Below are 14,639 nucleotides of genomic sequence, written 5' to 3'. Positions count from 1 at the left end.
CACAGTGATGAGGAAGATGCGTAATGTGATGGATGGTCGTGTGCAGCTGGTGTTGCGGAGAGATTGTCATATATGTTTTGGTTGCTGTAATAGAAAATGTTTGCCTTTGGCTTGCAAATAATAAACAGTAATTTTCCAATCCATCTCGTCTTGTTGATGGGTTACAGAGTGAATGTTTCATGCTTTTATTTTGTCGGTCGTTAAGATGATGTTAGAAGTCACCGAGCGACTAAGTATTCGACCATCCTTCAGTTTTGGGGATATAGTTCGTTACTGCAGTGCTCATTCGAGTGTTCTTGTGCAATATATGCTATTAAAACTAATAGATTAAGGTAAAAACATGGCTGAGACGTTTTCTAAGCAGATACTGAAAGTAGTGGTAGCTCAGTTGTGCCAGGCAATTGGCTGGCATGGGATTGCAAGCAGTGCACTAGATCTTATGACTGATGTTTTACATAGATATATCGAATCAATGGGAAGACAAATTCATGCGTATTCTGAACAGTGTAAGTTGTAATTAAGCTTTCTATACGGCATATATAGTTTATATGTAGCTATGAATACTTGTCTTAAATTTGCTGCATATTTCATTACATCATTAAATTGATGTACATTGATATTAGGTATATTCTTACTGGGGAATTCCCTGTTTTTAATAGTAATCCTTTTTTGTTCATTTTAGTTGGACGAACGGACCCAAATCTGATTGATGTTAGCCTTACATACCTCGACATGGGTATAAACCTTCATGAATTGGAAGAATATATAAAAAATGTTGATTCAATACCTTGTGTGTATGAGGTCCCCAAGTACCCCATTCCTCGAGAATCACATCTGAACTTCTTGAAACCCGGCAGTCGAGAAGTAGTGACACGTCCAGTCCATGTTCATGAACATTTGCCGCCAATGCATCCAGAAATGGAAGGTATAGTATCCTTGTCACACGTACTACATAACAATGGAAGGTAATATAATTTAAGACTTCCTTCTGTTAAACTAGCAGTATGCCCCACTTTGCTGGGTGCAGTTTTGAATTTACAGTGATAGACCTTATAGGATTTCCTTGTAGATGATACTAGTTGATTTTCCTCCTAATTTAAAGACAAAAATATTTTGTGTGTGATACGTGAAAGGGCTACGTATAGTTGACCGTGAGAGAAGCATTCTCATCATAGGTCAAATCCAGCCATGATAAGTAGCTGGCCCTAGGCTTTATTTTTATTTATTGTCATGCCAAAGTAAACTAGGAACTGAACTAGTTTTCTCTTAAAACAGCAGTCTCGACCTTCAAATGAAATGGCAAATCTAATGGAATAATCAGGATTCTTGATACCAAAACAGTTTGTCAAATGTCACAGCCATTAAAAATAATAGTTTCACTGAAAAGGTCCAACGTTTTTATTTGCAGTCATGGGTTATGTGAACGAATTGGATCCACGAAATGTCACTGTAATATTTGTCCCAAATGGAAGATAATTGCTTTTATTCAAATAAAGTGTAAAAACCGCGGTAAATTAAGAAATATCGTTGTTACTAGAGAAATATGTAGCCTATACATAATTACGGGCTGTAGACAGGACTCCCTTTATGTTGCATTCCGCTGCTCCTGCCGTCTTTTGTATCTTTCGTGAAGTCCAGGGCTAGTACTTAGCTAGCACCGACGAATGGGAGTGCTATGTCTGTGAATTCTCATTATCTTTGTCCATATGACTAGCACAGGCAGTTCAGACAGCAAAATAGCATGATCCCTGGCCCAATAAATATATCACTTAATGAATAAGTTAGGGCACAAAACGAATGAGCAACATGAGCAAAACAACACCTAACCAGACAACTTCAGTGAGCAAGGAAATCGCACACAAAAGTACTAGACAAACAAAACACATTCGGAAGCACTGCGATGTAGCAGAAAAAATAGTTGTAAGGTAGTAAAGTATGTATCCATATTATTCTCTACAAGTAAAAAAAAAAAAAAAAAAAAAAAAAAAGTATGGCTTTCAGCGCCGGGAGATCCCAGGAATGTTTCAGCTTGCCAAGTGCAGGTCTTTTGATTTGAAGATGGAGTCAGGAGAGAATTCAAGACATTCTTTGACAAGCTCTTGAATGGAGAGGCATCAAATGTAATTCAAAACAGAGAAGAATCTGGAAAAAATGCAGAGCCCAGTGAAAATATAGAGCCACCAATCACATGGCTGGAGATATAGAAGAGCCTTAAAAGTATGAAGAAAGGGAAAGCTGCAGGAATAGATGAGTTAAGTGTGGACATGTTGAGAGCAGGAGGAACCCCAGCAATCCAATGTCTATGTAGACTCCTAAATGTAGTATGGCAGCAAAATACCATCCCAGAAGACTGAAAGAAAGGTATAATTGTACCTGTATTCAAGAAAGGCAGCAGACTTAAATGTACCAACTACCGTAGCATCGCTGTACTCTCTCGTGGACTAAAAATTCTGGAAAAAATTATAGAGTATAGATTATGAGAAATTGTAGAACGACTTTTAGGTGAGGAACAATATGGCTTTAGGCCTGGAAGATCAACAACAGATCTTATATTTGTGGTCAGGATGCTAATGGAAAAACATTGGGAAAAAGAGAAGCCTTTATATCTACTTTTCCTTGACATCGAAAAGGCCTATGACTGCATACCAAGGGAGCTTATTTGGGAGTGCCTGAGAAAGCTTGAAGTTCGAGACAGTCTAATTTCAAAAGTTAAGGTGCTTTACAAGAAAACCAGAAGCTGTGATCAAGTAGGTTCTGGGCTGTAAGGCTAGTTTGAGACAAAAAGGGGAATACAACAAGGTAGTGCTTTGTCACCCCTATTATTTATCATTGGCGCTAAAAGAAAAGGGGCAACACGACTTAAAAGCATTTGCAGATGATGTAGTAATTTGGGGTAACTCAGAGAAAGATGTGGAAGAGATACTGCAGGGGTGGAGTCAGGAGTTTGAGGGATACGGATTAAACATCAACAAGGCTAAAACGGTGGTGTTGAAGGTACAGAAGGGTGACAGTAAGACAAATCGTGCTAAGCTGGACAGTGTCACAGAATTTAAGTACTTATGTAGTATAATGTCCAAGGATAATTTAACTAAATATGATGTAAACAGTCAAATCAGCAAAGCAGTACATTTTTACCTCCAAGTAAGGCCGCGTGCACACCGAGCGCGCTTCGCATAGTGTGTAGCGTGAAACACTATGGACAGCGCAAGGCGTGCTTGCTGTTCACACCGAAAACTCTATGCCTTGCTTTCAGCTTAGTTTGGCGCGAGGCGTTTTAGGGTGGTGACAAACTAATGCCGTTATCCAAGTGCACTAGAAACAGTTTACAGATGGATAATAGTTACTTAAAATTCAAAATTAGAAAGAAGAATCGAATGTGGATTCATGAATTTAATGAAGAAGGAATTGCTTTCGGAGAATTCCATCGTTTGTACAGAGATGCACGACTTTCGCGATAAATTTTATGATTACTAAAGAATTCTGCAAGGAAATCCGAAAAAACCAGCTATCCTTACTTGTAAGGTCACATCCATGCTTTCATCATAACATATTGCATTCATGTGGGAGTTATCCAAATTAGCTTTCAATTGCTCCGAAACTCCTTCACTCATTCTTTTTATTCTATCCTTGACAGCAGTTCAGCTGGCTGGCATTCCTTTCATTCTGATAGTTATTTGTTGTTTGTTAGGAAAGTTTTCAGATAATGTGTCGGACATCAATAAGAAAGTTTATTTCAAGAACTCACAGTCCGAAAGTGGTTTCCCATGCATGTTGCACTATGCCATGAGACAGATGGAAACAGCCGCACTGATATTATTTCTTGGCTGGAAAGTTGATACGAAAGAACTTGTTTGTTTTGTGTAATGTTCGATAATTTCTTCATTTGGCATGGAACAAACATTTGGATGATTAGTCTCGAAATGGTGCTTTACATTAAATGTGAGGGATGCAATTGTTTTCGAACACAGGCAACACATCTTTCTATCAGTCTGAATTCCCTTGTCCACTGTTCTTGAAAAATCTGGTCACTCCTTGTTAAGTTTCTGTTCCTTTCGGTACCGAAAACATGTTTGCGTGGTCCGTGTACAAAACCACCAGAAAACGGCACTGTTATCTGACTTGACTTTCGGCCCTATCAGTGTAGCAGTGTTGCCATATTGCACGTCCGGATGGAACTAGTTTTTAGATTTTTGATGTATGTATTGTCTGTTATAAGACATATACAAAAACATTATGTTCATGTGGTGTGCCACCGAAATCGTGTTCGCATGTCACCCAGTGACGCGTGGCATAGGTTCGCCATCCCTGCTCTAGGATGTCCTTGTTACAGCTGTAGAAAATGTCTGAGGAAGGCTCCAGTGAAACAAAGGCTATCTATCAGAAGCTAAATAAGAGTCAGAAGGATTTCCAACCAAGAACAACTCTGCGTAGAGGTAATGATGACACAGTTTTGAGCAGTGATGAAGCAATACTTGGTAGATGGGCTCAGCATTTCTTTTGAATGGAAATATACCCGATAATCAAGGAAGTTTAATCATCACAGAAAATGCATACAGCCTGGGAATTGAAGTGCAAATGCCAGTTGTCAACCATTGGTGAAGTACATCTTGCTCTTAACAAACTTGAAGAAAACAAAGTTCCCAGAATGACCTCATCCAGTCAGTACTTGTGAAACATGCAGGACGAGAGTATTCTAAACTCCTTCATAACCTAATGACAAAGATTTGGATTGCTAAAGAAATACCTGATAAATGGAATTTGAGCGTTATATGTCCAAGCACAAGAAACATGACATCAGGGTATGTTGCAATTACTGGGGAATTAGTTTACTGCGCATTGCCTATAAAATATTATCAACCATTCTGTTAACAGGCTTGTTCCCTTTGTTGATGATGTCATTGGAGACTACCAATGTGGATTCCAGCAAGGAGGATCAGCTGTCGATCAAATATTTATGATATACCAAATACTTGAAAAGTGCATCGAATTTCGTATTGATATACATCACCTGTTCGCCATGTGAAAGTTCTGAAGGAAGTTGTCTGTGTGTAGCATTGCACTGACTCTATGACTGAAATTTTCAACTTCTACAATTTTACAGATATCAGCATACAAATTTGTGAGCACATTCGTGAAGTAAATATTACCTATTATAACAGGTTTCAAAGCAGTGGGTTGATTCAATCTTCTTCAATTATATTTTGATATTTAGTTATAAGTTACTGAAAAAAGTTCCCTGAGACACAGTTTTGGTTTCTGTGACTTCAAAATTTGATAATTGTGTTTACATACCTATATATAAACATAACTAACTATAAAAAAATGTATTTCTCCTTAAATATGCATCAGACTACAAAGGTTTGAATTTCTGGTTTGCTAATTTTTACAGAAGAATAATATACTATGATATACTAACAATTTGTTGGTTGTTTTGATCCACCTTTTCAATACAAATTACACTTTGTGTTGCTAAGTTGTAATGTTACAACACTAATTTACCGGGACATGTTTCGCTTTTATTCACAAGCATCATCAGCCTATATAATTGCCTCAAGGTTTGTCATATTTGGATTGTTGTTACAAATTTCATTACATTGAATGTAAATCTAATTTTTGTGATAACAATATTTAAAACATAAGAATAACGTACACATTAAAAATTATGACAATATGATTTGCAATGTTAAAATGGAGTAACTCTTAATTCTAAAACACATTGACGGCCAAAACAGGTTTTACAATTTGAAAATTTGGCTAAAAATTGTTTGCAATGTTAAAATAAAATTGATTCAACTATAATTTGGCCTTAAAATTTGAGTCATAAATATAAATATTGGAAGTTAATATATAGGAGTCATAGTTTCTGAAGTGCGTTGGTTTCTAGAATACAGTAAAATTTCAGTATTGAGAATTTTAGTTGAGAATTGTGCTCTCTAAATAATGTTATTTAAAAAGACTGTAATTTTGCATCATGCGTGATTAGTCACGATTACAAGATATTAGAATCATTCCGTATTGACGGTTTTCACTTTACAATGGCGAAAAATGAAAGTATCCTCCTATTCAATACATCATATATTCCGTCATTAGACGGAGTAAACAAGTTCAGACATGTTTCGGCTCGTTTGAGCCATCTTCAGTGAAAAAATTAGGGGGGTTGGAATAATTATTTACATAATATGAGTTGAAAAAATGCTAAAAAACATAATGAAAGCGCAAATGAAAAAACAAACAAAAGAGAGCCTAGACGGAAACAAAATAGCACAAATATACAATATTTACATCAATATGCAGAGCAAAACAACTTATTGCGACAAAATTCAGTGAAACAGGTGTTAATTTGAAATAATAATTGATACTAAAAACTGCGTTAACCCTTGTTTCTTAGGTTGGTTGGTTTCTAGAATATGTAAAATTTACCAAAGAAGACGAAAAAAACAACTCATTGAATTATCTAGATGTTACTGTAACACGCTTAAAATCCAAATTTGATTATCAGATATACAGAAAACCAACACACACGCCAATAACAATAAGAAATGACTCACTCCACCCCAAATCCCACAAACAAGCAACCTTTTTTAGTATGGTCTACAAAGCCTACAAAATACCCTTATCACCCACGAATTTTACAAAAGAAATAAATTTTATAAAAGAACTAGCACTAGCCAATGGATATAAAGCAGACATAGTAAATCGAATCATCAACAAAGTAAAGCTCTAAATAGCCACAAACCTCGCACCGGAAAAGACTAAAAAATCCAAATACGCAACCTTCACTTACACCAGTTCATAGATTCACCAAATAGCAAACCCACTCAAAAAACGGGATATGCAAATAGCCTTAAAAACATATAACACTAACAAAAAGTTATTTTTTAACCATAACACAGTAAATGCCTACAATAACAAATTTCAAGGCTCCGGAATATACAGACTAACATGCGCACAGTGTAAATCTTCATATGTTGGCCAAACTGGACGCAGTTTCCTAACCAGATACATGGAACACTTTAACGCCTTAAAACACAATAAATACTCCGCAATGAGTAATCATATGAAAGAAATCGGCCATCATTACACCTCAATAGACAAAGACCTTACAATAATCAAAAGAATCGAAAAGGGGAAGCTAATGACAGAGTTCGAAAACATATATATTTATTTGGATCAATACTTTAATAAAGGAAAGAACTTGAATGACGCGGTCGAAATAAAAATTCCGTTAATAGAGCAGTTGCCAACATTATTATGAAATCTCAAATCAGATAAAAGCAAATTCTTTAAAATATTCAATCTAAATACACTCACAACTGAAACCATTTCGGCAACGCAAAAAAGTCCCCCTCCACATAACACGCCAAAGCTTAACGCCCCGCCTGCAGGATCGTCCTCTACCCCCACCTCGACAACAGATAAGAATTTCCTACCACATAACACGTCGATAGCAAACGCCCCGCCCAACATCTCTTCCCCTCAACCCCCTACCCGCCCTTCACAACAACTCTTTCATACGTACAACACAAGGAGTAGAACCACAACAGACAATAGTCACAGTAACGCAATAAGGTCCAAAAGATTCTGTAGCAGCAGACAAAGGGGTAAGTGATAATGCAACATCAACACTCACATTACAAGCATAACACACACACAATAATAGATACTCAAAATTTGGATTGAAGCCCCTTTTAACCATAACTTACATCAAAACATTCAACTTTCAACGGAGAGTATGGTCGCTACAAACAAGAATTAAATATGTCAATACTTCCTCTAATCAAATGACCAAACTGCACCAGCAAGCCTCATCAAATCTAGAAGCCATTTTCCAACGAACCCAAAGACTTCAATTCTAGATTATCATCGTGACTCTAATCACGCAGGATGCAAAATTACAGTCTTTTTAAATAACATTATTTAGAGAGCACAATTCTCAACTAAAATTCTCAATACTGAAATTTTACTGTATTCTAGAAACCAACGCACTTCAGAAACTATGACCCCTAGATATTAACTTCCAATATTTATATTTATGACTCAAATTTTAAGGCCAAATTATAGTTGAATCAATTTTATTTTAACATTGCAAACAATTTTTAGCCAAATTTTCAAATTGTAAAAACTGTGTTTTGGACGTCAGTGTGTTTTAGAATTAAGAGTTACTCCATTTTAACATTGCAAATCATATTGTCATAATTTTTAATGTGTACATTATTCTTATGTTTTAAATATTGTTATCACAGAAATTAGATTTACATTCAATGTAATGAAATTTGTAACAACAATCCAAATATGACAAACCTTGAGGCAATTATATAGGCTGATGATGCTTGTGAATAAAAGCGAAACATGTCTCGGTAAATTAGTGTTATAACATTACAACTTAGCAACACAAACTGTAATTTGTATTGAAAAGGTGTATCAAAACAACCAACAAATTCTTAGTATATCATAGCATAGTTCAATACGGGTCTAATAATGAGGTTAGTTACATGTAATGTGATAGCCAACCAGGCAAAAACTAAGACAAACAGTTATATTAAACTCAAGGTTAAAGTCAGTAAGATTGCTAAAGATATCTGGTTATTGAAAGAATTTTTAAGGTGCGGTGTAATACCGAAATTCTTAAGGTCTACCCAAAAAAAGAACATATCAAGTTCAAAATCTCTTGACACCCAAAACAGAGTAAACAAAATATGGCTAAAAAACGAATTAAAGTTTCTGTACAGAAAAAAATCGCTACTAAACTTACAGCTCTACAAAGCACACTTAAGTATATCCCATTTTACTTCGCCTTTAGACTGGAGCTCCATTCAACGACATACTATTGAAAAACTCTCCAACACCTTAGACAGGAAGCAAAAAACTCTAGAAAACAAACTAAAACACCTAATAGAAGATCAAAAATAGTTAACCATTAATGGTAAAAATGATTCAATTCCTTTAAAGATAAACAACACCGCGACAATTAATTTATCAGACACCAATTTTTCTGAAAATGAAATGAACATACTGAACAAAGGAACTAAGTTCAATTGGCCTAACCCGTACAAAATGGAAGAATTAACTATCACAATAGCGGAATCTGAAGCAAATATAGGGAAACTGCCAGCAGAAATACAAAATGACATTAAATATGAAGTAAAAAAGAAACTCCCAAGTTTAGTAAAAGAAATGAAAACTAATTCCGACCAGACCCTCCTAAAACAAATAAGATTTAAAGACAAAAATAAAAGATAACGACATTATCGTGACTAAGGCAGATCAAGGCGAAACAATAGTCCTAGTAAATAAGTGAGGCTACATAAAAAAAACCCGAAGAATTCTTTTCTAATGAATCTTATACTATAGTAAATAAAGACCTGGTCTCTAGAATTCAAAGGAATCTAAAAACAATCCTTAAAAATTCAATTTGTTTATTTAATGAGCAAGAACAACAAAAAATGGTCAACATGAACCCAACATTACCCAAGGCAAAGGCACTACCTAAGGTACACAAAAACAATACACCCATTCGACCAATTATAAACAGCAGAAATAGCCCAACATATAAAATGTCAAAATTTATACATCACTTCCTCAAAAAGCATTATAAGTTCCAGAGTAACTCCTCAGTTAAAAACTCAATTCAATTTTGTGAAAGATTAAAAAACTTCAGCTTACAACCCTACCATACATTGAGCTCGTTTGACATTTCCAATATGTATTCAAATATCCCCATTAAAGAAACAATCAAAATTATCACTCAAACCTTTCCAAATATAGCAACTTAAGTAAGCTAGAAGTAGATGAATCTATTACACTACTTAAATTCATATTAAATAACAACTATTACACCTTTAACAATAAAATTTACCACCAATTAAGTTTAGCCATGGGTGACCCCAGCTCAGGAATATTAGCAGATATTTATATGGATAACATAGAACATAGCATAATTAAACCAAACATAGAAGGAATCTGTCTTTGGCTGAGATTTGTTGACAATACATTTGTAATAACAGAATAGCGAAAAAATCCTTGAATTTTTAAACAACATCGATAAATACGTAAAATTTACCAAAGAAGACGAAAAAAACAACTCATTGAATTATCTAGATGTTACTGTAACACGCATAAAATCCAAATTTGATTATCAGATATACAGAAAACCAACACACACGCCAATAACAATAAGAAATGACTCGCTCCACCCCAAATCCCACAAACAAGCAACCTTTTTTAGTATGGTCTACAAAGCCTACAAAATACCCTTATCAACCACGAATTTTACAAAAGAAATAAATTTTATAAAAGAACTAGCACTAGCCAATGGATATAAAGCAGACATAGTAAATCGAATCATCAACAAAGTAAAACTCAAAACAGCCACAAACCTCGCACCGGAAAAGACTAAAAAATCCAAATACGCAACCTTCACTTACACCAGTTCAAAGATTCACCAAATAGCAAACCCACTCAAAAAACGGGATATGCAAATAGCCTTTAAAACATATAACACTAACAAAAAGTTATTTTTTAACCATAACACAGTAAATGCCTACAATAACAAATTTCAAGGCTCCGGAATATACAGACTAACATGCGCACAGTGTAAATCTTCATATGTTGGCCAAACTGGACGCAGTTTCCTAACCAGATACATGGAACACTTTAACGCCTTAAAACACAATAAATACTCCGCAATGAGTAATCATATGAAAGAAATCGGCCATCATTACACCTCAATAGACAAAGACCTTACAATAATCAAAAGAATCAAAAAGGGAAGCTAATGACAGAGTTCGAAAACATATATATTTATTTGGATCAATACTTTAATAAAGGAAAAAACTTGAATGACGTGGTCAAAATAAAAATTCCATTAATAGAGCAGTTGCCAACATTATTATGAAATCTCAAATCAGATAAAAGCAAATTCTTTAAAATATTCAATCTAAATACACTCACAACTGAAACCATTTCGGCAACGCAAAAAAGTCCCCCTCCACATAACACGCCAAAGCTTAACGCCCCGCCTGCAGGATCGTCCTCTACCCCCACCTCGACAACAGATAAGAATTCCCTACCACATAACACGTTGATAGCAAACGCCCCGCCCAACATCTCTTCCCCTCAACCCCCTACCCGCCCTTCACAACAGCTCTTTCATACATACAACACAAGGAGTAGAACCACAACAGACAATAGTCACAGTAACGCAATAAGGTCCACAAGATTCTGTAGCAGCAGACAAAGGGGTAAGTGATAATGCAACATCAACACTCACATTACAAGCATAACACACACACAATATTACTTAAGTTCATTTCCATTTGTTCCAGATGCTTCTTCCATTCTATAAATCGAAAGAAACATAATCAGATACTCAAAATTTGGATTGAAGCCCCTTTTAACCATAACTTACATCAAAACAATCAACTTCCAACGGAGAGTCTGGTCGCTACAAACAAGAATTAAATATGTCAATACTTCCTCTAATCAAATTACCAAACTGCACCAGCAAGTCTCATCAAATCTAGAAGCCATTTTCCAACGAACCCAAGACTTCAATTCTAGATTATCATCGTGACTCTAATCACGCATGATGCAAAATTACAGTCTTTTTAAATAACATTATTTAGAGAGCACAATTCTCAACTAAAATTCTCAATACTGAAATGTTACTGTATTCTAGAAACCAACGCACTTCAGAAACTATGACCCCTATATATTAACTTCCAATATTTAAATTTATGACTCAAATTTTAATGCCAAATTATAGTTGAATCAATTTTATTTTAACATTGCAAACAATTTTTAGCCAAATTTTCAAATTGTAAAAACTGTGTTTTGGACGTCAGTGTGTTTTAGAATTAAGAGTTACTCCATTTTAACATTGCAAATCATATTGTCATAATTTTTAATGTGTACATTATTCTTATGTTTTAAATATTGTTATCACAGAAATTAGATTTACATTCAATGTAATGAAATTTGTAACAACAATCCAAATATGACAAACCTTGAGGCAATTATATAGGCTGATGATGCTTGTGAATAAAAGCGAAACATGTCCCGGTAAATTAGTGTTGTAACATTACAACTTCGCAACACAAACTTCAATTTTTATTGAAAAGGTGCATCAAAACAACCAACTAATTCTTAGTATATCGTAGCATAGTTCAATATGGGTCTAATAATGAGATTAGTTACATGTAAAGAATAATATACTGTCATAATCAAATGCATGTAACGTTGCTTCCATTCAACAAATTAAATTCTTTATAAGTATGTTTTGTTAGTTGAAGATATTACTATAACCCCAGAAAGTTTCATATCAATCAGAAAAGAACTGCAGCACGTGGACCTTTTCGCAGGAAGCAAAGTACTGAAAAAATGATAGGTGTGAAAAAGGCTTCTGAAATTTTGATTGCACCTATTATTGCTTACAGATTATGAAGTAAACAGTTGAACACCGTAAAGTGCTGACACCATAACACTGTCATCTGTTAAACCTTGGAGCAAGATTCAAATGGAAATGGCAAAATATTGTCAAAGTACGCGATAATGTGTGAGGTGGGTGTAGCAGAGACACCTACGTAGCAGCACATTAAAATGTCTGTACGGCCTTTAAAAATGGTGGAACTTGAAATATTTTGCCATTTTGTGATAATAGGATTGGTGTTATTTTTTGACAATAATTCCAGAAATTGATTTCTTTTTTTGTAAGGAAATTGCAAAATTCCAGTTATTGGTCCCCTTAGTGCTACCATGGAAAATACTTGGTCTCAAATTAAGATTCAAAATATGTTATCAAACTCTGTAACAGCTACAAATGGAAGTAGACAAGGAGATTCACTGGCCTGTCTTCTGTTCAATATTGCGTTAGACAAGGTGGTTCCATATTCTGGCATTAACATGACAGGCACTGTCTTCTATAAATCAGTCCAGATTTTAGCGAATGTGGATGATATCGATATCCTAGCAAGAACACCAAGAGCTATGAAAGAGGACTTTGCTGGCCTGGAAAAAGCAGCAGGAAATATGAATCTGCATATCAATGAAGATGAGACTAATTATATGAATTTGACTAAGAAAAATGGTGCAGAATGATTCCCATACATTGAAATTGGCTTATATATTTTTAATTTGACGTTTTAGAGTTTCACCTACTTAGGATCAGAGGTCAGTTGTAAAAATAATGTTGGTGATGGAACCCACAAAAGGATTCTCTGCTCAGAAGTGTTTTATGGCCTTAGAAAACATGAAGTCTCGATTACTGAAGAGGAAAACAAAAATAATTATCTACAAGGTCTTAGTAAGATCTGTACTAGCATTATGGTTCTAAAACATGGCCTCTGTCAAAATCTGATGAAAGACAGCTTGGTATCTTAGAGAGAGAATTTAGAGTTCCTTTTTAGGGCCAGTAGAAGAAAATGGAGTGTGGGGAAGACAATACAACCATGAGATTAACAGGCTGTTTAACCCGCGAGTGGTTGCTATATGAGATTTTCTTTCTCTCATATGATTTTGTATTGTGAGTTTACTTCTCAGCGATGCATGGGAGGTGACTGTTCCCTCTTCTAACTGAGTGTATAACTGTCGTGAGTAAGGCGATTCACATTTCCAGGATTAAGCATCTCCTCCTCTAGTCGGAACAAAGATTCGCATGAGTTTGTGCGCCTTGTGTGTGAGGTTTTCTCATCGCGCGACCAGTGGTGTTGGTGTTATGATTAAGTCGAGAGGGGAAACTTTCTTCTGTTGTAGGCATTAGTATTTGACGTAAGTCGTGCACTTAACGTTCTCGATTTGCAATTACCTACAAACAAGTCTTCAAAAATTATGAGTCGAGAAAGAATGTTGGGAAATAAACGCTGTTACAAACTCCAGTTGGCTCAAATGTTAGAGAGAAGACCTATTGTACTTTATTCTTGCGTTTTTTATCGTGACTGTTGGAAAGTTCTATATTAATAACAGTGTTATTGGTTTTACATACCAATAACTACTTTTCACGGTTTTTGCAGATGTTGAGGTGCCGAAATTTTGTCCCACAAGTGTTATTTTATATGCCAGTAAAGCTACGGCTGCGAGATTTGAGCACTTTCGAATACCACCGGACTGAGCCAGGATTGAACCTGCCAACTTGGGCTCAGAGAGCCAGCGCTTAACCATCTGAGCCATTCAGCCCAGCACTCTTGTGAATATTACGTACTTACACGTGACTGAACTAATGACTAATTTCCATTAAGGAGTCATTTGTTTCTGTTATATACAGGTAGTCCGTTTTTTTATCTAAACTGTTTAATAATGCAGTCTTTACGTCTCATTTCCGTAATTCGTTTCACTCTTATGCCCTGCAAAATTATGGAAGATACAGTATATTTATTTTAAATTTTATTAAATTTTATTTTAATGTGAGAGAAAGTCTCACGTGCGACCACTCGTGTTTCAATTCGGCTAGCGACCACTCGCGGGTTAATGAACCTCGTATTATTAAAGTCATCAAGAAGATAGAGTAGGCTGGACATGTACTTAATAGAGTAATGAAGAAGATACATAATCTTGTTTCAAAATAAAACAGCATCTGTTTTCATACTCTAATTTATTTCAGGATGACCTAGTAAATTCGCACGCGCACACACATGCACGTTCATTCA

At 35.4% G+C, this 14,639-nt stretch overlaps 1 protein-coding gene across 4 annotated transcripts in view; it reads left to right on the top strand.

Annotated features, from left to right (window-relative positions):
- The window catches only part of LOC136886372 (transcription initiation factor TFIID subunit 3), a 199,143-nt gene continuing 184,504 nt past the window's right edge, over positions 1–14,639 (top strand). For all 4 annotated transcript variants that reach the window (XR_010861781.2, XM_067159119.2, XM_067159120.2 and 1 more), the window contains exons 1-2: positions 1–506; positions 683–925. Coding sequence is in view for 3 of the 4 variants with exons in the window: in XM_067159119.2 (XP_067015220.2) it covers positions 341–506; positions 683–925 (409 nt within the window). In the remaining variant the exon portion in view is untranslated. The remainder of the gene's footprint in view (positions 507–682; positions 926–14,639) is intronic.

This window comes from Anabrus simplex, chromosome X (assembly GCF_040414725.1).
Source record: "Anabrus simplex isolate iqAnaSimp1 chromosome X, ASM4041472v1, whole genome shotgun sequence".
Classification (NCBI taxonomy): Eukaryota; Metazoa; Arthropoda; class Insecta; order Orthoptera; family Tettigoniidae; genus Anabrus; species Anabrus simplex.
This window is presented reverse-complemented; position numbering and strand designations above follow the sequence as displayed.